Consider the following 22,367-nt stretch of genomic DNA (forward strand, 5'->3'; position numbering starts at 1 on the left):
CTTTTTGATTTTCAAGTTTACTATCTCTGCTATCTCTGTCTTCTCTTACCAAACGCACTTAAGAGCTGGTTGAGAACTTGACGCGTTTGTTCTGTCCATGTTAAATGTCATGGAGTTCACACACCATGTATCTGAGCGTCGCATTTCAGTCCACACGCTGTTGGACAGCAGTACAAATGTGCTTTACATTGTGCAATAGATGTAACTCTGTGTAAATTGAATCTTTTGGTAAGTGAATCATATTTAAAAGATTTACCTAACATTTAAGTAATTTTAGTTAGTAGACAGCAAAAGGAGCCACCATTAAAAGCTGGAATGTTTGTTCATGGGCTTTTCTGAAATCAGAAAACATTGGCCTCAAGGTTTTCCCTTATAACATAGAAGTATGTTAAAGGTGTGTGTTTGCACATCTGTGTGTTGTGTGTGTTTGTTTCTGCATGTGAGTGGATGCATGTTTGCGTGTGTGTGTGTGTGTGCATGTTTGCAAACATGTTTCTGTTGTGTGTTTTTAGGTGCATGTGTGTGTGTGTTGGGGGAGCAACCATGCTGTTCATATTAAGGTATAATTTCCAAATGTATTTTGTTAATGACTAGACTGCTAAAAGGATCAGGCTTATGTAACTCTAAATAATGAATGTTTATTGCAAGTGTCCTACCATTAGCACCCTAGAGCAGAGCATTTTATCCTACTTAAGCCCTTTTCCTTTGTAAAAGCCTTTACCAAGTGCACAATCTGAAAAGTAGGTGGGCTCAGAATTGACCACCATCTGCTGTCCCCACCCTGGAGTCACAGTGAGATTTGCACAGCCAAACAACAAATGATCTGGTCTGCCTGTCTAATTAGTTAAATAAACTGAGAAAGCTTTGCTGACAAAGTGGTGATAAATGCCCCTGTGATAATTACAGGATGGTGTTTTCACACCACACCAATTGGACATGTTTAATCCTACACCAGGTATCACCCAGGCAATTAAAAAGATGCAGGGATTAAAGGGTGACAACGGAGACATGGATAACAAACTCCAGATCAGAATGCCAAAGCTGGAAGCAAACGAGTCAGGCCTGGGTCCCAGCTGCCATGGACACTGGACACATCCATCCCTCTGTATTCTGTGTCCCCAGGGCAGTGTGCCAAGGGATGCTGCCAGCATTCACTGATGTAATGCAGAAGGGCAGAACCCTGCACCAGTGACACCTCCGTAGGTGAGGGTGCAGAAATGCAGCCATCAAGGTACCTTCTTTTTAGCAGCACTTTGAAAAGGGAAAAAGATAAATTTAATGACCATGGGAGCAAGTTCCACATGTATTTGAGTTGTCATAAAATGCATTAAAACAATCTCACAACAAATGTATTTTGGAGTTTATTAGGATACGTGCATAACAGAAAGCTCAAAGGGCAACAAAGCTGCTACTTAAAGGCTGACCGGTGATGCCACTCAAGAAGCCGTTTTGTAGGAACTCCAAGGAGCAGCTCAGTATCAGAGCTTCCCCTCCCCACACCCTGGGAAATTTTTATGCACAGGATAAAAATAAATTCTGCACAGAAATCCTATAATTCCAGAATTAGTCAAACATATTTCAAATACACATATTTAAAAATACTTACATTCTCATTTAGTGTTCATGAAGCAATTGTTGACATTTACAATCACATTTGACAAGGCCTTGCACACAATGTAATTCAAGCTTAAGCCAAATATGCACAAAGAACTTCGGTGGGGGGGGCAGGGGGGCAGCAGATAAAAATCTGTTGAAAGGAACCACTTGCCACCTTCACCTTGCAGGCAAGACTAACAATGCAAGAAAGGAATTCCAGAGTTTCTACCTGAAACAGATGGGCACTGTCTCCAGGAGCAGATCACAGAATGATCCATTTTCTAACGAGCTCTTCGGGGAGTATGCATCCCAGGAATCTGTTACGGAGGAGGGCATCTGATTGTTGAATACATAGGGAATTTGGATTATGACCACAGATCATACAGATTTAAGCCATGGTTTCGTAGCCAGAGTAGGGACAGATGTTTTCAGGGATCATATCTCAGATTCCCATGCTGAGGCTATTGTTCAAGGTGATGGAAATATGTCGGGAGCATTGAAACATTCTGCAGCTGCTAGAAAGCAACGTTTTCCTGTTTTCCTGATTTAGACAATGGAGGAGCTAAGAAGAAAAATAATAGGAAAAGGCTTTCCTGCATTAGGTTTAAAAAAAAACTGTGTTAGGTTTTGGGGGGTCAAATCTCATCTCTGTTCTCTTAGTTTTCACAGAAATATTTGTGTAAAAGAAGGTTGGAACAAAAGTATCTCATGATCCTATCCATCCACTGAAAGGTTGTTCAGTGACAATGTGCTCAAACAAGGGCTCATGATTAGGACTTAGAAGAAAATAGCAACTTCAAGAGAAAAGGAATCCATTTCCAACTCAGTTCGCCCTGCACAATGTACACAAATATACACATATAAGTGTTTAACTTTCTAGTCATTTTTTTGCCTGATCACAGGAAGGAGATGCTAGGCTGGACCTTCACAAAGGTTTGCTATTCTGTCACTGAAAAACATTCGGGGCTCCAGATGGCCTGGCAGGGCTGGCAGCGCCTGCAGCCTGCTTCCCTCCTGTCCCCAAGCAGAGCCTGGTGTCATTCATCCACTTAACGCTGCTGTGAAAAGTGGCATGCGGATGTGTAGCACCACGATGTTACGATGATGAAGGTGATGATTAGGTGTGTGTGCGACCACGGCAGAAACCAGATATGGCTGCTTTTGCCTTGAAGCCCGGCTGCACACAGGGTGGAGTCCTGCTACAAAAGATGCTCCCAGAGTCCCTCCTAAGATAATTTTAGATAATTGTTCTACCTTTGGTTATTCTACACTCCTCAGATTCTTCATCTGGGGGAAATTGTCCTTCTGCATCATCCTTCTCCAAATAATGAATGAGAAAAAAGAGCAGGGACCATCACCTGAAATCCAGGAAGGAGTGGGCAGAGTGAGCTGCATTCCCCAGTCTCTGAGCCTATTGCCAAGTGAAATCTTCTCCGTGTCTCCATTGACCATGCTTGTTCTGCTGCCTGACAGGTCATGGGACAGAGAAACATTGTGTCTACCAAGAAATTAGTGCACAGCAGCGCACACCTCTCCCTAAGCTCTGGCAGTGCCACAGCCAGGCAACCTGGGGCCCCTCTGGATAAATGGTTTGTCAATGGTCACTTGGCTGGTGAGCATTTATCCACTGCTGTGGCCTCTGAGCTCCCAAAACAAGAATTCACATACCTCAAACAAAATGACAGGAAATAAATGGGAAATAAAGTATTTGTTCGCCATCAGTGGTTTCCATCAGGTGCACTGTCTGAGACCATCCCGTCCCGGGAGGTCACTGAAACAATACCACTTGCCTTGAGAAGGAGCCTGACTCTGTCAGAGGAGATTTTGAGGAACTGCATTCTTTATCAATCCGGTTCTCCCCTGTGGGTGCCATAGAGGGGACCCATGGTCCTCCTGATATTGAGGACAGGGTTGCATATTGCCACCTACAGAAAAATTTGAATGCGGAGACCAGAAAATGGAGCTGGGCTATATGAGAAATCAGAACACTGAAAACAAGAGGACCCCTAGGGACTTCAGTGAGCTCAAGGCCCACAGGATCTGTACACAGACCATGGAGGGTTATGGAAGCCCAGAATAGGAACGTCTCCTTCACCCAAGATGATCAAGGACAATTTTAAGGGCTTAGAGGGAAAGATGTCACATTTGCCTTTATTTCACTGAAGTGCAGATATTGTCACATCTTTAAAGTCAGACTGCCTGCCTCAACAAATAGCCAAGGGTCCTGTGGCCAGTGAAATTTTGCCCAGTGGACACAGACTCTGTCTCCCTTAAGTGTTAAACACCAGAACTCCAACTGAAAACTGGAGGCTGAGATGACTTTAAAAGGCAGAAGTTCCAAACACCCTGCTGAGCCCCACCACCAAGTCTCCATCTCTTTTTGCACCGAGCATTTGTCATTTTCTTAAAAACAACGACAAAAAAAAGAAACCCATAGCATCTACATTTCAAAACTGACAGAAGAATATTTACTTAACTCTAAAGCCCATGCATGGCCTGGCCGCTATTCAACTCCCCCAGGGCTCTCCTGCACAGCAGCAGTGAAAAGCCTTCAGGAACCCCGAGGCCTCCCGGTGATACTCAGGCAACTTCTAAGGACTCTGACCCTAGGTGAACCCCTGGGCTGTTTTCCAGTGCCCCAGGCAGAACCAGAGAGAGAGAGAGAGAGAGAGAGAGAGAGAGAGAGCGCATGCGCTATGCACCACAACATCCTAAGGGAATCTTTGCAAATGTACACATTAAAATGAAGATATACATTAAAATGGCTTTGAGTAGTTTTTGCTGTTACAAAAGATTTTAGTTATTCTCTCTTTCCCTCTTCCTTCCCTTCCCGCTGCTGTTTTAAAGAAAAGAGAGAAACAGGACCAAAGTTCTTCAAGCATCCTGCATGACTAGTCCCCAATCTGAATCCGCAAATCAGGATTCAAGTTTTCAGGGGGCAATGTCGACTGAACTATGAACTGTGCTAAAATGCTTTAACATGACGGCTTTCAGAACACAACCTGTCACTCCCCTCCCACATCCTGTGGAAGACAATCCCAGTGAAACACCTTCCAGGGCTCTCCAGTCAAGGCACCCGACTCAGAGCAGAGTGGCGTGGAGGGCGGCACGCAGGTGTCTGTGGCCTGCACTGGCTCAGAGATAGATCGTCCTGGACTTTTCTCCTTAGCAGTGTTCATCCCATAAGTAGTCAAGTGTGTGTTAACATCAGTGCATTTATGAATTAATTCAAGTATTTGTGAAACAAGGCCCCGGCCTCTCCCTCTCTGGCCCTTTAGGTTATGTGTTTTCTCAAACACCTTCAACCCACTTCAAGCAACTTTCCTCATACTTTTCAAACTTCACTAGCAAATAAACTATTTCACTTGCAAATAGGCTATCAGAAACTTGAGAACTAGGGAATGCAGCCTCCTTGCTACCTGAGCAGTGATCACTCTTCCGGCTGCTCTGGAGGATTCCGATGGTGTGGGCTCAGCACGGCTTGCGGTGGGAAACACAAGAAGGCAAGTGAGAAATGCCTGCTGTCCTGAGGCTGCCCCCCCCCCCCCCCCCCCCCCCCCCCCCCGACAAAAAAGAGCTTCTATTTCACCAAACGATTGATGGGCTTTTTCCTGTTACACAAGAGGAGCAAATCATTTCAACCTGAATTTGCATCAGCAGTCGTCCTTCTGCTCCTAAGGGACTGAACTCAGCAGGGAAGTGGTTCACAGAGATCCTTAGCACCTGACCTGTCGGCCCTGATCCAAAATCAGTGTGGAAAATGAAATCAGTCACATTTGGATTTGGAAAGGGAATGAGTTCGTGATATTCACAACACCCCACTTCAGGAACACCACACACGTGTGGAAAATACCTGTACATTCCCAGCTGCCAGGCTTTTAAGGAGAAGGTTTACAGCTGTTTGCTAAGATTCCAGTCCAGTCTTTCAGAAGGATGCGGGTCCCCCACGAGCGGGGACTTAAAAGCTCTGGGGACGGTGGCAGCCGACTCTACGTGTCTCGGGCCACCTCGCCTTCAGCAGTCTGTCCCAGGTGTCGGACTACGGAAAACACAAGACGACAGCGTTGGAAGCCACCGTGCCCCTGCTGCTCACACAAGAGACCCTCGCTGCACACAGCGACGTGCTGGGGGGACCGGGGTGGGACACCTGGCGTGGACCCTGTGCCTGTCCTGCCGCTGCCTGTCTGCCCCACCGCCAGTGCCTCCCACCTCCCCGGGCAACCTCAGGACCTCCCTTACCTGTACTGATTGTCCGCGGCCCTGCTGTCCCCTGGCTCTGGAACCCACGAGTAACTGTCTGTCGCACTCTGGGGCTTCTTCTCCTTCATCTCCACCCTCTTCGCTCTCTGCTTGCGGAAGACCAGCAGCCCCAGCGCCAGAGCCAGCAGGAGTAAGATGGCCACCACGGTGCCCAGGATGTAGAACAAGAGCAGCTTTTGCTCGTCGGTGCCGTCATCGCTTTGGGTGGCCACGGAACCCCTACCAGCAGACTCCCCGTGGCTAGTGACGGTCGTGGGGTGCTGGGTGCTGGGCTCCGTCCAGACGCCAGGGGGCCCCGTAGAGCCCAGCATCTCAGGTGGGGCAGAGGCGATGGGGGTGTAAGATGGGAGGGAAGTTCTCTTTGCTGTGAGCGCTGCCTCGGAGGTCCCCTCAGGGACCCTGGTGGGACTGGACGTTGCAGCGGGAGGCATGGTACTCTCCTTGTTCCCTCCTTCATCCTCCTCCTGGGGAGGCCCAGCCTGTGGTTCTGGGGACATGGCACTCATGGTGCAGGAGACCCCGTTGGGGGCCAGCTCCCAGCCTGGCAGGCAGCCACAGTGGAAGGACCCAGGCGTGTTGAAGCACAAGCTGTCACAGAGGCCGTGCACCAGGCCTGCACACTCGTCCACGTCCTGGCACTGGGTGCTGTCCTCCCCGGCCAGGACGTAGCCCTCCTTGCAGGAGCAGTGGAATGAGCCATCAGTGTTGTTGCAGCCCTGGGCACAGGGCGAGTGGCCAGGGGCACATTCGTCCACATCCTGACAGACCCCGTCTCCAGGGCTGCCAGGCTCATAGCCCACCCAGCATTTGCAGTGGAAGCCCCCGGGGGTGTTGATACACTCCTGGGAACAGGGGGAATCTTGGCACTCGTCCACGTCCACGCAGTCCAGCTGGCTGGAGTCCAGCTGGTAGCCTTTGGGGCAGCGGCATGTGTAACTCTCCCCGTCAGGTCCAGGGATGCATGTGGCCTCCCCTCCACAGGGGCTGGAGCTGCAGGGGTTCCGGGAGACACAAGTCACCAGGTCATCCAGCAGCTGGAACCCCGGCCGGCAGCCGCAGCGGAAGGTACCCACCCCGCCATCAAAGCAGTCTTGCTGGCAGCCCCCATTGTTGAAGTTGCAGCCGTACTTGGGGCTGACACAGAGCGGGCCCGAGCTGCCCCAGTCGAACACATCGGGGCTCTTCTCCTTGCACAGGAGATACTGGCTCTTACTCTCGTCCCCATCCCCGTCCCCACAGGCCACGTTGGCCACAGAGGCAAAGGGCACAGCCTCCAGGGAAGAGCTGGTGGCCTGGAAGGGGGTGGTGTAGGTCACCTGGCCGGGGCCCCCCAGGGCCAAGGGCCGACACATGCCCTTGAAGCTGAATTTGCACACGAAGCCCTCAATGTTGCTTCTGGGAGAGCTGGGGCTCCCACAGGGGCCCTCGGACCACTTGGGGAGGTGGCTGGGGAGGAGCGGCAAGGAGAGATCTAGCAGCAGAGACACGCAGCGCTTGGAGATGCAGGAGCTCCTCACCTGCTTGTGCCAGTTGGCATAAGACGAGTCCTCCCCGCCTCCCACCCAGCTGAAGTTCTTCAGTGGCAGGCTGGGGTCCAAGCACTTGCCCTTCTCTCGCTGGAGCCCGATCCAGAACTTGCCCATCCGGGCCGCCGGGAGTGCCTCGGGGCTCAGGAGCTGGGCCAGGGTGCGCTGGACGTGTCGGGCCTCCTCCTCGCTCTTCACCGTGGCCAGGTTGCCACCATTGGTGCTGCAGTGATGCTGGGCCTCGGCCGCACTCAGCTTGCCCCAGTGGGCTGTGTAGCAGGCAGTCCCCGCGCAGACCACGGCCTCCAGGTCAGCTCCGGTCCCCGCCCAAGGCTGGCTCAGGAGCAGCAGCAGCAGCAGACCCATGGAGGTGGACATTCTGGGCATTGTGTCCCCCTCAGCAGGTAGCAAGAGGCCCAGCAGCGACAGCAGCAGCTGGAGCATTTATCTCAGCTCCCAGCTGTGCTCCGACAGCAGCAGCTGGAGCATTTATCTCAGCTCCCAGCTGTGCTCCGAGGGGAGCTGAGGGCTGAGCTGCAGCCGCTGTGGCCCAGAGAAGGACACAGAGGCTGCAGGCTTTTCACGTCCCCCTGACCCAAGGCGCATCCTGTGCTGTTGTATTTCTTATTTCTCACCGGATGCTGGGGCTTCCTGCAATGAATAGTTTTCTGACTCCTGTTGCCTTTATCACAGTTTTGTTGTTCATAAAAGGGACTGGGCAGCTTTGCTGGGTCCCCGGCTCGGGGCTGTGGAGATGCAGTGATGTGGGGAAGACATTTATATCTTGGAGACGCTGTCGCTGTATTCCAGTCCCATGCTCTCTCCACCCGCATGAGGAGCCTAAATGGCTGGCTACTGAGCAAGCAGAGGCTTTGGGAGCTTAGAACTCGGGAAAGCTCACTTAGTAACCCATAATAAAATTCCACTTTGGTTTGCAAATGACCAAAAGAGAAAAAAAAAACATTCTGAGACTTGAGATGAGAAGCTGTGGATGGCTGTAATTTTCAGCCTTTTTTAGAAGCAAACGGGATTTTTCTTTTGCCTATCTCATGTTCCCCCATTGGCTTTGAGAGTCTTTTTTCTTTTATTCCCCCATCATGAACTTTAAATAGATAGGCAGTTTTTAAATAGGAACTGGGCCGTGGGAATGTCTGAGTTTCTAACACAATGCCAAGCTCCTTGAGAACATGAAACCAAATTGGGTGAAATTGGGCAGTTTTCAGGGTTTCATAGTGCAAATATTGCACTGTGAGGTGGCAGGGTCACAGAAAGCATCAGAAAGAAAAGGAAAGGGAAATGTCCCGGACTCATGGCTCAGGGTTAGCTGGAAGGGCCCAAGTTCTGGGCAGGGCGTGAGAATCACAGCCACAGCAGGCCTCCTCCAAAGGATTCTTTTTCTACAGTCACAGACATTTGCTCATGGGGGCTGTCTTTGGTTAGTAGAAATAGGCCTTGAGATAAGAATTTGGGGCAAGGAGTTTATTTAGGAGAGGAGGTGAGACAGGCAAGGAAAGAGCCAACACAGGTGACGTGATGAGCAGGTGACACTGCATTCCCGCAGCCCAGTCCCTGGGACACTCTGAGACCCATGTGGGCTACACCTCGGGGAGGAGGCTGGGCAGTTCTTCTCCAGCTTCCCACTATCATTGGCAGCAGGTTGTACTTTTCTCTAATCTAATCTTGAGGTTGTCTCAGGAGAGTGGCTATGAACTTTAGCCCTGCCCACCAACCAGGTGCCTGCTCCTCTGCATCTGACCTATGTCCAGTTTATTCCTACCAAGATAGCCACTTTAGAGGTGACCCAGAGGCCAGACAGGGGCCTTCTGCCAGGACAGAAGTTAGGGTCAGGTGTGTGGGTCAGGTGAGACACAGAGGAGGCAGTTCAACAAACCATATGAAACAACAGAAGCAATTTATCACCCACAGATCCAGACAGAAGAGGTGCCGTGACTCACGGGGCCAGCAGGAGTCAGGGAGCTGTCCAGGACACACACTAAAGCAGTGAAAGGGGGAGTGAGAGAAAGAGACCGAGAGAGACACAAAGAGAGAGTCCAGGCTTCCCACAGGGAGCTCTAGTTGGTGGGTTTAGCAAACAGTGTCTGTGGGGTCATGCTGTGACTAAGAAGGGGTCACTGTGGCATATCTGCACAGTCCATGCAGGTGTGGGGGTCAGTGAGGCAAGTGAAGAAAGTTGTACCCAGCCATCCCGTAGGGGTGTGGGCACATGGCAGACATCTGGATGGACCCCAGAAAGGAACTGGGAGGAGGTGGGGAACTGGGAACTGTCAAGGGTGGCTGAGCCCTGCTTCTGCTGTGAGAGGGTCCAGCCATGTTCACAATGGGTGCGGAGGAGACAGACAATCATAAGGAATCGCTACACAGCAGCAACTCTGGCGCTCTGGGCTGACATGAGGGCCTGTACCCCAGGGGGAAGGCCCACGTAGAGAATCGCAGGCCCTGCCTGGGGGCTATGGGAGCAGCCCCAGCATAGGCCACGCTGGCCCGCACGGAGATTTGAGTTGGCTCGTGCTGGGGGTGAGGAGCTCTCTGGCTCCCAGCCTCCTCAAGGGACAAGGTGGCCATGTCAGACTCCAGCTGCAGACCCTTCAAAGAATGCTCCTTATGTCCTTTCTATTTCAGAAACGATACTTGAGATAGACCAGGAACCCTCTCACAAAACCCACAGGATCCTCCCTGTGCTCCTGGTGCCGTGGAGACCATCCATCCATCCATCCCCATCCACCCAACAGTCGTTAATTAAGGCCCTACTATGTGCTGGGCTAGGCAGTGGATTCCAGGAGGGAATTCCTGCCTCCGTCATCCCTGAAGTCTGAGTGGACAAAAGTGAACGAGTTTCAGCATTGATCACATCACCACAGCTCTGACAGGCACCACAGGGAGAAGTTCAGTGTGTCGAGAGAGGTCATTACAGGGGTCAGGAGCTGGCTGGGGGTGGAGACTCAGTAAAGGCTCCCCTGGGGAAGAAAGGTGATAAAGCTGGAATCTAGAGGAGGGTGGTGTCCAGATGGGGAGGAGCTCACACCAGGGCCCCATGGACAAGGCAGTTAATGAAAGGCAGAGAGACTGGAGCCAGGGAGGGGAGGGAGGAAGCAGGGAAGGCAGGGCCCTGCAAACCCAAATAATGAAGGTTTGGGGCTTTGTTCAGAAATCCCTGGGGAAATGCTGAGGGTCCCACATGATACTTGCAAGTACAGGCCAGATGGACCCTGAGTGGTGTCAGGGGACCACACAGCAGGCAGCCAAAGGTTTCCAGGCCCAGATGACTTGGTGACTTGGACTGGGCTGGCCCCACCGATTAGGGGCAGCTGATTCAAGAGGTGTTGAGGACCCAGACCAGACCATTCTAGGCACTGGGCGGGTGGGGTTTTAGGGCACAGGGGCATGCAAAAGGACTTTCTGGCTCCTGCCTGTTCTACCAAGAGCTGGGGTCCTAGAAGCTGTGTCCACTGGAGGTGAGGAAGGGGGCCTGGTTTGGAGAACTATGGAGGGCTGCCTACTGGGGCTCAGAGTCTCCCAGACCCCCTTTCATCATGACCTGCTTCTTCAGGACTCCGAATTCACCACCAGAGCTGGGGGCGTAGCCACGTTCAAGGGGATCTGGGTAGGCTGGTGTCTCTGGATCCAGGCCAGAGTAGCTGGTCATACATTGGGCTTGGAGAGGGTCAGGGTTGACCTCTTCCTGGGAGAAGCTGCATTGCTAATGGTTTCTTTACAGGCAGGTGACTTCTTCACAATCTATAAAATCAAGCCAACAGCCTTCACCTTGGGTTGTGGTGCAACCTGGCCTCTGCTTGCAGCAGGAAGCCTTTTTCCTGATCTAGACCCCTGAGCAGCCCGGGGCTAGTTCCTCAGTTAACTGTCGTGATCTTGCAGGATTCACCCAGCACGCTGCTTAGTTGGTGCTTTAGGACATGGGTTGAATTGCTGGAGTGAAGACTAAAGCCATGTTGGGACCTAAAACTGCCTGAGTTGTGGGAAGATTTTTAAAAGGCACTGTTTCTCTCCTCTCTTTCTTCCCCTTCCTGACTTTCTTATCTTGCTTACTAAGCAGAAAAAACAAGGCTGTTGAAAGCTCATCAGTACCTTGCGAAAAAAACAGTTCTTCCTTGAGGCTTGCAGAATTCCAAGGCCAGCCAGAGCCCTGCAAAGCTACACAGAGACTCTGCAAAGAAGCTTTCACATCGAAGCAAGTCAAAATCCTGCAGTATCCTACGCTAGCGGCAAGGACAGAACAAAAACCAGACGGAGCCTTGGTGACGCCTTGCACCTGACTCCTTGCACGGAGCCCCCAGCTCATGTCCTCCTCACACCTGCTTTTCACTTCTTCTTACCCCATAAAACTCCTCTGTAGAACTGAGCCTTTGAGGTGGTTTTAGTCTGGCTGTCTCCTTCAGGTTTACTGGGGAGATGGGTTAGTCTGACATCTTCCTCAGGTCACTGGTGTTCCTGAACAAAGCTGACTTCCTGTTCCACCAACAATTTGACTTTCACGTGTTTGTTTTTGTTTGGGGCAGGCAGCCGAACTAGGGTTTGGTAACAAAATGAGTGACTTACAGCTCGTTAGCCATTCTGATCCCCAGATCTCTGTCAAGATATCTTCCTTTGCTAAAAGTTCTTCATCTTCCACATGGAAACTTTCAAATCAACTACTATTCACTTAGTCAAGTGTTGACATCTTAAAGAAGAAAATGACCTAGCAAGGAAGTATGCTTCCTTTATTCATCCATTAACCTAAGAAGTATTTGTAAAACACCACCAAGAGAAAGGGCGTGTGAAATGCAGGACCACCCTGTCCTGGAAGTTGTGGATTTTACTACAGTATTGCCAATAAGCCAGTTAACTCAGATTCTACTTCATTATTTCCGATAAGCTGGTAAACTCAGTCTTGGTTCTTATCTCCCTCTTCTGCAAATTAAGATGTGGGAACAGGCCTCTAGACACTGTTGGGGCTCAGAAAACAATATCACAAAATATGCAGCTTTGACTTCTCAGGATGAGAGCACCTGGCCACCAGCAAACACAAGCAGGAGCTCTCTCTGAAGTTCCCCTGCCTACCTTCCTGAAGTCCACATGCCCCAGAAGATACTTGTTGAAAATCCCTTCCCCAGATAGCTCATCAACCCAGGGGAGGAACATTGTGTTCTACTCAATGGTTATTAGTTTGGAAAATTCCCAGTTGCAGAGTAGGTGCCGGCCCACATGCACTCAGCCATCCACGGCTCTGGGGAGCAAGTTCATGGTGGCTGGGAATCACTGTTTGCTTGGCCTCCAGCTGCTGTGATGCCTCCTGTTCCTGCATTTATGGAGTAGATCACAGTAAAGAATGCAGCACAAATGCTGTAGAGAGAACAAAATCAGCCGTGAGTCACTTTGATCCCATCCTTCCATGTGACAGCTTGCAGATTTTGTGTTCAGAGCTTAAAAAAGGGAAAAGGAGTGGAAACTGTGAGACCTGATATTTTTGTTAGTAAGTACAAAAATTAGTTTGTACATGAGGTACTCAACTGAATTTGAATAACATTTCTTAAAATTGAAATTTCTCCTTTTAAAATCATTTTGTTTAAAGAACAAATCAATGAAAATCATTGGTCTTAAATATGACATGACTATTTCTGAGAGCTTGTTTTACAGCAGTGTGGGGTGCTACAACGGCCTCGTGCTGCTGGCAGAGCCACTCAAGGACACACTTCTCACACGGGGGTGGCTTGTTGATGGACCACCTTTTCTGCATTGAAAGGATAGAACACATCTGCACTGGGTTCAAATTCTGCTCTGTTTGCTTACTTGCCATGTGACCTCAGGCAAGCGACTAAACCACTCTGTCCCTCATTGTGTGGAACAACAATCTGTGACTCTGCTTCTTCAGCCGTCTCTGCACCTCTCTGGGCTTTGAGAGGAAGCTAGGAGTTCTCGCCTGGGAAGCACTCAGAAAGGTGCCTGGCAGGAAGCATAAACCACCATCACACCAGGAGCCTGCAGGCCCAGGCCACCCGGACTCTGCCTCCAGCAATTCAAACTGGGGCCTAGGCCAGGCCATTTGCTGGCTGTGGGATTGGGCCCAACCCCTCCACCTCTTGGGACCTGGTTTCCTAGTTTGCAAAGCAGGGAGAATAAGTCACGATGCCCTTGTGCTGTAGAAAGATGGAGGTAGATGAGGGGATGGCTGTCAGGGCTTCCAGTGGGGCTGGCACACGGCAACTGTCAGTAGACACAGTCACTAATACGCTTACAGGAACAGAGAAAAGGCAGACACCACCCCTCCTGGCCGCATCCCCACCGAGGCAAACATGAGAAGGAGCAAAACTCTTATCGTAAGTGCTGGAAAATTTTATTTTTCAAAGACTTCTCCAACTTTTGAGTCTTAGTTTGGATCCTTGGCTGGGTAAACATTCCTCTTAGAACATTATTGATTTTTTCACATTTAGTAAATAGTCTCCTAACATAATTTATCACACACAATATTTATAGAAAATTTGACAGGATGAATGCTGTTTCTAAGGTTAACTTGTGCCCACCTCTTGACAACTGTCTTGATAAGCAAAGGCCATTCGTCAGCTTTTGGAAAGAGATCAGTCATGAAAGGGACAGAGCTTTTGGCAGAATCTTTTTACACATTTACTTCCCAGCGACAGCTCTGTGTGTGAAGTACAAGTTTGTAGATCATGGTCATGCAGCTGACGTGGGCGATTTGCAGGCTCTTTCTGGCATTTGTGACATTCTCAGGCGTCTCAGTAAGGTGTTACAACAACTTAGCCCTGTTTAGACAATATAACCTGATAGAAATAAAAATGATCTACTTGGTCTAATATGTCAAAATGAAAATTGGAACAATAACATAACAGTTTGAAGAGAGGTTATGCAAGTTGAACAGACAGAACTGCTTTTCAGAGAAAATTTAATTTCCTTTGGGTAACTGGAGAATCGTGGAGGTTCCTGCGAAGGATAAACTCCATGTGGAGAGGCAGACATCACAAGTATCACCTCCCAGGTGCCAGGTGCATCTAGGTTCACATCCCTGAACCCTTGATGATGGGGGCCAGGATCATCCTTTATAGCCAGGAAGACTACATGGAAAAGCTGGGTCTCGGCCTAGTCCTCCAAAGTCAGGACTGCTGCCCTACAAGGCAGGCCAGGACTCCTGACCTCACCTGGCATCACCAAGCTCAACTCACAGCACAAAATGGGAATAATAATTCCTCTCATTGGTCATTGTTGTTTCTAGTCAAAATGTGCCCTTAGGCAAGTACCTTTCCTCTCTGGGCCCCAGTTTCCCTATGTGTAAATGATGTCACATCCACAAAGGCATAAAGATTAAATGAGATGACTTAGTAAAGCATTTGCACAGTAAGTACTTAGTCAACAGTTGCCATGATCAGCCATCTGAACACAGTTTCATATTTACTGCGTAACAGTTCTAACGATTATGGTTATTATTTTTACCCTACTTGATTTTTGGGGGGTTACCAAAAACACCTGAGAAGGAGGAAATGCCTAGCATGTCGTAAGTCATCACACCCTCCCACAGATCCAGAGATGGACCAATGCTCCATAGCACCACACTTGCACACAGAGAAGAAAGATCGCCTGGTGCCAAGGCCTGCAGGGAGCACTGGAGACAAGCCCGTCAGAGAGAGGGGCTGTGGGCACAGCCATGGAACCAGGTGGTGCATGTAGGGCATGGGGAGTTGTGTGTGTGTTTTCAAACACAGCACAGTGACCTGGGATCTCAGCCTGTGCCCAGCAAGCTTCCCCTGCCTGATGTGTAACTGAAGCATCCAGGACCTGCTCAAAGATTTCAGCACTGGGTGGTCAGTCTGTTACCGAACCCAAGGGTGGCTGCCTGCCCCAAACAAAACCCTGCCTTGACTCACCAAAATCTGTCACAGAACCCAAGGCATTCAGCTCCTGGCTGAGATTCACCAAAATCTTGTTACGGAACCCATGCTGGGCTGCCTGCCCCAAACAAAAAAGTCAAATGTTGGTGAAAATGGAAGTGAGCTTTTATTCAGGAACACCAGTGACCTGAGAAGAGGTCTTAGGCTAATCTATTTCTCTGGTGAAACTGGAGGAGAGTGGCCAGACTAAAATCATCTGCAAGCCTCAGATTTACTGAGGGGTTGTTGAAAAAGGGGGTTGAGGGACTGGAATGTGGGAAACGGAAAGCAGAAGGGAGGAGCACGTGTAAGGGGCCAGGTGCAAATTCTCGCTAAGGCTCCATCTGGTGTCTGTGCTCGTCCTCGATGTTATCTTAGGGTCCTGCAGGATCTGATTTGCTTCAGGGTGGAGTCAGCACAGCTTTTTTGATGTCTTCCTTGGTTTCTCAAGGTCTGGATAGCACGTGTCTCATGGCAAGTCTGCAGCTCCAGGCTGACTGGAAGACGGCTCTACACTTGCATACATAATTCATCTTGCCCCATAACCAAGGTTCAAAACACCAAGTAACCATGGGAAAAGAAGGAACACAGGGAAATTCATGCTAAGAAGAAAACTGTTTTTTTTTTTTTTTTTCTTTTTTTCTAAAGCCTATGTGGTTTTGGGTCCCAACATGTCTTCAGTTTTGCTCACTCCAACAAATCTTTATTCCAATTGATTGCCCCTATTACTGGGGTCCCAGTGACATTCCAGTTGCTCTGGGGGCCCAGGGGCTGCTTCTCTGCAAGAGTGCTTTATGTCTCAGAGATCGACCCTCCTTGCTGGGGTGCAGATGAAGGAGGTGGCAGGTGTGCCCCATCTGCAACCATCACTCACCAGGTGCCCATCAGGAGGCTCGTAGCCCTGGCTTTTGGAGTACAAACACGCCAGCCTGGGCCAGGGTGCAGACTGGGACACAGCTGGGTCTCTCCCTCTGAGAGGAGTCAGAGGCATTCAGAGCCATCGGCAGGGCACAGCTTTTCCCACTCTGCAGAGGACTCTTTATGGAGCTCCCTATGAAGCCTGGTGGCAGGAGTCAGTTGCTCCACAAAAATCTGGAATTCTCACCATGGTCCTGAAGTGTGAGGCAGAAAGCTCTGGGTTCTAGACCAAGATGCCCTGTGAATTCTTCTGTCAGCCATGGTCCATACTCTGTGACCCCAGTTGAGTAAGTCAACTCTCCCGTGCCATTAATTTCCCATCTGTGAAAGGCTAGGGTGGCACTCTGCTTCCTTTCCATGCATGGAGGGGAGCAAGGGTTGGGAGGGAAGGAGCAGAGCCAGACACATGTGCGGTGGCCAGGCCCTGCAGTGGTGCGTCCTTACTGAGCAAATGGGTGAAGGGTGCTTGTGTCCTGATCCCTCCCACAGAAGGTGCTCATGGAATTGAGTTCGATTCAGTCATTTTGAAGATAAGCTAGGTTGCTTTCTGATATCCTTTTTCTTGCAGATAACAAACAGCCTTGCCTTTGTACAAGACTCTTGGTCTGTTACTCTCAGTCTCCATGTCTCTGCTTCTTAAAAAGATGGAAGGGCAGGGGAGCAGAAGGGGAGGGACACAGAGAAAGCCCCCAGGCAGCACCTGTATACTGGTGGCCGAAGTAGGGATCAGGGATGCGGGTGGGTGGAGAAGAGCCCACACTAACGAGGCATCCAGTCATGACTGGTTCTTTAGGATGTGCAGCATGATTACAGCTCAGTGCCAGATCCAGCACCCAAAGCTGTCAGAGTGATGATGGCCCGGGATGCAGAGGCCTCTCGCCTCCATTTCTGGCTGATTCTGCTAAAGTGTCTGTCCGTATGTGCGTCTGTCTTCCTGTGGCTGGGCCTGTTTGTCTCACTTTATTTCACCGGTGGCTACATTTCATCATCCACTTTCATTTCCCATAAAAGTTCTGGATTATGTCTAGTTTCCATCTGAAACTATGAATCACCCTTTCCACGCCCTGTCTTTCTCCAACATTATGGGAGAATTCCTCTTTGCAGGACACAGGCCTGTCTGTTTCCTCTAAGCACCCTGGTTTATCTCATCCCCCTTTTCCAGTTCTTTCTAGAAGATAAAAGTTGGAAAGTGACCTGACCCCAGCTCTGGGAGGACACAACAGCACTCTTCCAGGCCCCCGCTGTAACACCTTGTGAATCTCAGGCTGGCAGCCACTCCTAGCTGTGAAGTGAGTCACGGCAAAACCTCCTAACAACTTCCAGACACTGCCTCTTCACCTGGATGAGGCCAGTTTCTGGCTTCCAAGTTGGGTCCAGCTCTTCATCATTTTGTATTAGATCCACACAATGTTCCTAATATTTCAACTAATTGTCCATATTTAAGAAGTGTGAGCTTTTACAGAAAGATCTGGATTCCTGTCTTTTCTTGAAAAATCAAAGTGTCTAGCAGTGCTGGCCCCCACTCTGACCCAGCAAGCAGCGGCCACGCCAGCGTCATTGTTGGTGCTACTGTGCTGGCTCCAGTGGCCCTGAGAGCCTCAGCATCACTAGGTATCAACTCAATAGTCCACATGCTTTCCATCAAAAGCTATGACAGTTCTTCAGCCACAAGCTACCTGGGGTCTACCCAGGATTCTCTGTGCATTTCTCTATATATGAAGTCAATGTGAAGAGTCTTTCTGATTACATCTTATGAATTCTTGATGCCTCTCCAACAGATGCCCTCTCTTTTTCTTCTTAAGAGAAGTTCCGTTGTGTATCTGTTGCCAATAAGCTTCAGGAGACGCTGGGAGAGTCCCCTATCTAGGGGTTAAATCTTGACAGCTGTGAGCCAATGGCAGCATTTCTATCTCCCAGCCAACATTTGGCTTACGAGGAACCAGTGACCAAGACTGGCCCATGTGGTGTGGGGGAAAGTTTTGGTTGCTTCTGAGAATATTTCTCTCCCTCTCAAATAGAGATTGGAGAAATGGTCATCCCATCCTGAGTGGCCTACTGAGGGCTGTTTTGCAAAGCTGCTGGGGTCAGGACAAGCTGGCTCAGAAAAGGGGGGGCAAAAAGAGGAAAGGAGCTTGGGTCCTCAAAGACCTCCAGGAAGTGTGGAATTAGCTAAACTTGAAATGACCCAAGACTTCTTATATATGATTATCAGCATGGTTAATTGTTTGGACGGCCTATGCTTTGGTTGTTACTTGCAGCCAAAAGCAGTCTCTACAGACTTCTGATGTCCTAAAAATTTCACTCTATGAGATGAGAGCTGACCAGAGGCCTTTGAAGTCCTACCTGGGTTCACAGAGCTTGGTCTGTTTGCTGAATCAGATTTCCACATGACAGCTCTAGGGGCCAAATTCTGTTCTTCCATACCCCTCCTTGTACTGGAAGAGAGAAGAGAGGGAAGGTTCTCCCAGTTGGGCTATTTCTGGTGGGAGAGTAGACCTCCCTTGCCAGGAGTGAGTGGAGGCGGGAGGAGACTGCATATACCCACAGATATTCCAGGTGGTGGCTGGAACCGCTGACAGTCACACATTTGGGAAGACTGGCTTTTTGTCTCCTGTCCATATTCCAAAGGCCTGCACTGCACCTTGAGGTCCCGTGAGAGCAGGGAGCAGTAGGTGGCACAGCCAGGGCAGTGGGCAGACACACTGAGCTGCCAGAGACCTGACATTTTCACCCACGCCCCTGACGCCGTGCCTTCCTCTTTCCCACAGGAATGCAGCATGTGGGGAATAGTGAGCGAGACACTCAGCCCTTCAGGTTCCAACAGGCAAAGCCGTTTCAAACCCACACTGGGAGTGGGCTGCATGCTCCGCTAGTTCGGGAGAAAGTGTGAGGTTGTCACATTGTGCAGCGGCAATTCCACATCGGTTCCCAAGAAAGGTGGAGCTGGAGTGCCGGGGGCTGTCAGGGTGTCATCTGAGTGATTCAGCAAGTACATCTTGTTTCTTTTATCTCTTGTGTTCTAAAGACAGGAGTGATTGGGTGTGTTAATGATCCATCTCCGAACCCAAAGAATAAATTACAACGTAAAATGGTGACCAATTTGCAGGAGTTGGGTTGCTACATTACAAAACCAGATGGTTGCAAGCTATGGGCAGTGGGGGGTGCAGAACCACATCACTGCCTGTTACGAGGAAGCTACGTAACTGCATATTTCGTCAAAATGAAATCATAAAGGATGTGGGTGACAGCTTGAACGTCATCCTGCTCTAGCTGAGGTTTGCTATTGATTTCTTCTTCCTGTAACAGAGTGACCTGATTCTTAAAGACACAGGAGGAGAGTGTGCACTTAACAACATAATGCCCTCCTCCGGCCTGGCCACCGGCATGGCACATCCCCTGCCCGCTGACCGTCCTCTCCCCTGCCACAGCCAGACTCCCGGGACTGTGTGCTTTCCTTTCTCACCGTCCACACACGGCAGCATCTCTTTTCTGCCCCTTTGACGTTGTGAAGCTGCTTTCACACGGGCCTCCTCTACTGCTACCGCCACTACAGGGGCCCCTTTCAGTTCCTCCATCCACAGGTGTTCCTCTGGAGTCGTCTCATCCATGGGCGCCAGGCAGTGCACAGTCCCCAGGGTCTTCCCTCACCAGCCGTGCTCTTCAGCTCCCTGCTGGGCCCTGTCTCTCTGGTGCCTGCTAACCCCTGCACCATCTCATCCACTCCCGACACGTCTACGGGCCCCACCCCACAGGCCCTCAGACATGCACGTCCACCTCTGACCTGTCCTTTCAACTCCACATCTGAAGACCCCTCTGCACACTTTCCCCTTGTGGCCTCAAAGTCACCAAGACCCAAATCACTCCCATTTTCTCCCCACCACACCCTCTACCCAGTGATACACGAAATGCAGGAGGTGCCCTGCTCCCAACCTCCACCCCCCAGCCTCTCAGGGATGACCTGTCATCGAGCCTTATGTAATCTTTTCCTACCTGCTGGCACCTTCCCCAATTCTCACGTGGACTCTGCACCAGCTTCAGCCTTTTCCCTATGCCAAAAGATGAGATCCTTTGGTAAGATAACCTGGCTGTGTCTTTCCCTGCAAACATGTACACCACAATGAATCACAGCTGGGGCTTTCCATTGCTCTTGGGATTAAAATAAAAATTCTAACATGGTCTAGTTAGGTCTGATACTTTTCTCCTTCCTATTATAATTTCCACATTCCCCAGCCACAGTTCTGTGGGGCTACCTGGTCCCTCGACAGGGCCTGTGCAATGCTATGTGTGCTGGCCTACACACACGCAGTTCACACGCATGCAGACTAGTTGACTAGTTAACTTGCAACTTCGTTAGGTCTTGGAGAAACTTTGCCCATCTTCCTGTGGTAGACCCAGCCTCTCACAGCAAGTCACTCCACCCTGCTCCTCCTCTTCCCAGAAATATATGTGTTTGTAACTTATACTATGTAACTATCCATGTGCAATCCATCTCTCTTCAGTTAACTGCCAACCCCATCCTAGCTGAAAACTCATCTCTCTTGTCTGCTTCTGGCTCCCCAGTGCCTGCTACCGGGAACAGGTGGTCAGTCGCTATTTGATCCCAGCCACACATGAGAATCACCTGGGAGAGTGACAGGCCACAGTGCCAAGCTATACCCCAGACCAAATACATCAGATTCGCTGTGGGTGAGGCCTGGGCTGAGTGTTCTTTTGCAGACACACACAGTCACACACACACACACACACACACACTCGATTCTTACACACACCAGCCTTGAGAAGTGCTGTTTATGGTACTGAGGTTGGGAAGCGGGAGGTGGTGAGCCCCACAGCAACATGAATTTTGCTGCTCCTGCCCTCTTCCCCAAGGCTGACTTGGAGAGTCTCAGATGTCCTTACTAAGTTTCATTCCCCAAGTGTCAGTGTGTAATGAGGTTGCCTGAGGATCCAGGTGCTACACCTGCTCTGGCACGTGCAGCCAATGCTCCCCTCTCCCCTCATACAGGAAAGCAAGCCGCAGCTCTATCTGCCACTGCGCTGTGCACAGCAGGTCTACAAGTAGCAGAAGCTCTCCTGGAGGGCACACTTCTGCGGAGGAGGGAAGAGCACTTACATTGCTGAAGCTGAAGGGTACTTCTTCCCCCGGTCATTTACCACGCGTCCCGATTCTCGAAGGCAGGGGCTGCACCTCACTGACCTTATTTTCTGATCAGCACACGCAAAGGGCCTGGAACTTTCTGTCTGCTCAGCACACACTCACTGAATGAAGCCGCATTCTCTCCCTCGGAGATGTGTCTAACTGCATCTCCCACGAGAAAACTGCGTTCCTATCAGCTTGCATTTACCTGGATCTGTGAGTGCACCATGGAGCGCAGGGCCCATCCTCAGCAAAGCACACATCTGTGGTCACTGGAACCTTCAAAAGCCCTTTCCCTCACCTTGTCCCACTAATCCTTTTACCAACCTGCAAAGCAGGTCCTTCCACACCTGCATGTTGAGATGAGTAACAGCCGTCTGCTCTGAGCTGGGCTGCCTTGCCAACACTGCACCTGGAGGACTAATGAGGAAGAAGCCAGGAGTGATGGAGGAGCCAGGATTCAACCTAGACCAGGGGTTGGAAGGAGGAGACACATGCATGAGCATCCATCAAGGGTGTTGTGCTGCCCCTTCTGACCTGACAAATCACAGGTCAGAAGGGGCAGTGGAGCCTGTCAAGAAAAGGGATCCAGAGCCAAAGTCCTTAACCCTTTCTAGTCAGACTTTGCTACATTTATTCCATGTTCATGCAGAAACCTACATGAGCGTCTACAGCAGCTTTACTCATAATCACCAAAAAGTAGAAACAACCCAGATGTACATCAACAGCTGAATGGTCAAACAAACTGTGGTCCATCCATACTATGAAATACTACTCAGTAATAAAAAGTGACAAACTATTGACACACACAGAAACTGGGATGAATCTGCAGAGAATTCTGGTGAGTGAAACAGCCAGTCCCAAAGGTTACATGCTGTATGATTCCATTCATATAATAATCTTAAAATGATAAAATTACAGCAATAGAGAACAGATTAGTAGTTGCCAGGGGTTAAGGTGTGGTAGGAGCAGGGGGCAGGTCGATATGGCTATCAAAGGACAACAGAAGGCATCCAGGTGGTGATGGAAATGTCC

General features: G+C 50.0%; 1 protein-coding gene across 2 annotated transcripts; it reads right to left on the reverse strand.

Annotated features, from left to right (window-relative positions):
• Positions 1 to 1,338: 1,338 nt before the first annotated feature.
• On the reverse strand, positions 1,339 to 7,959 carry CD93 (CD93 molecule). Of its 2 annotated transcripts, none has more exons than XM_063114917.1 (2): positions 5,836 to 7,959; positions 1,339 to 1,913 (listed from the first exon to the last, which is right to left on the reverse strand). In XM_063114917.1, exons 1-2 carry the CDS (start codon positions 7,824 to 7,826, stop codon positions 1,859 to 1,861), a joined length of 2,046 nt encoding a protein of 681 aa, XP_062970987.1. In that variant the 5' UTR covers positions 7,827 to 7,959; the 3' UTR covers positions 1,339 to 1,858. The 2 variants fall into 2 exon arrangements, with proteins under 2 accessions (XP_062970987.1, XP_062970988.1); XM_063114918.1 differs by lacking the exon at positions 1,339 to 1,913 and adding an exon at positions 5,176 to 5,635.
• Positions 7,960 to 22,367: the final 14,408 nt, after the last annotated feature.

This window comes from Cynocephalus volans, chromosome 11 (assembly GCF_027409185.1).
Source record: "Cynocephalus volans isolate mCynVol1 chromosome 11, mCynVol1.pri, whole genome shotgun sequence".
NCBI classification, from domain to species: Eukaryota; Metazoa; Chordata; class Mammalia; order Dermoptera; family Cynocephalidae; genus Cynocephalus; species Cynocephalus volans.

Bases quoted from the DNA above. Each gene is read 5' to 3' on its own strand.
- CD93 (XM_063114917.1), bottom strand. From the start codon at position 7,826: ATGCTCCAGCTGCTGCTGTCGCTGCTGGGCCTCTTGCTACCTGCTGAG. The intron at 1,914-5,835 runs GTAAGGGAGGTC...CCTCCGTAACAG, and splicing joins GCCGCGGACAATCAGTACAG to ATTCCTGGGATGCATACTCC.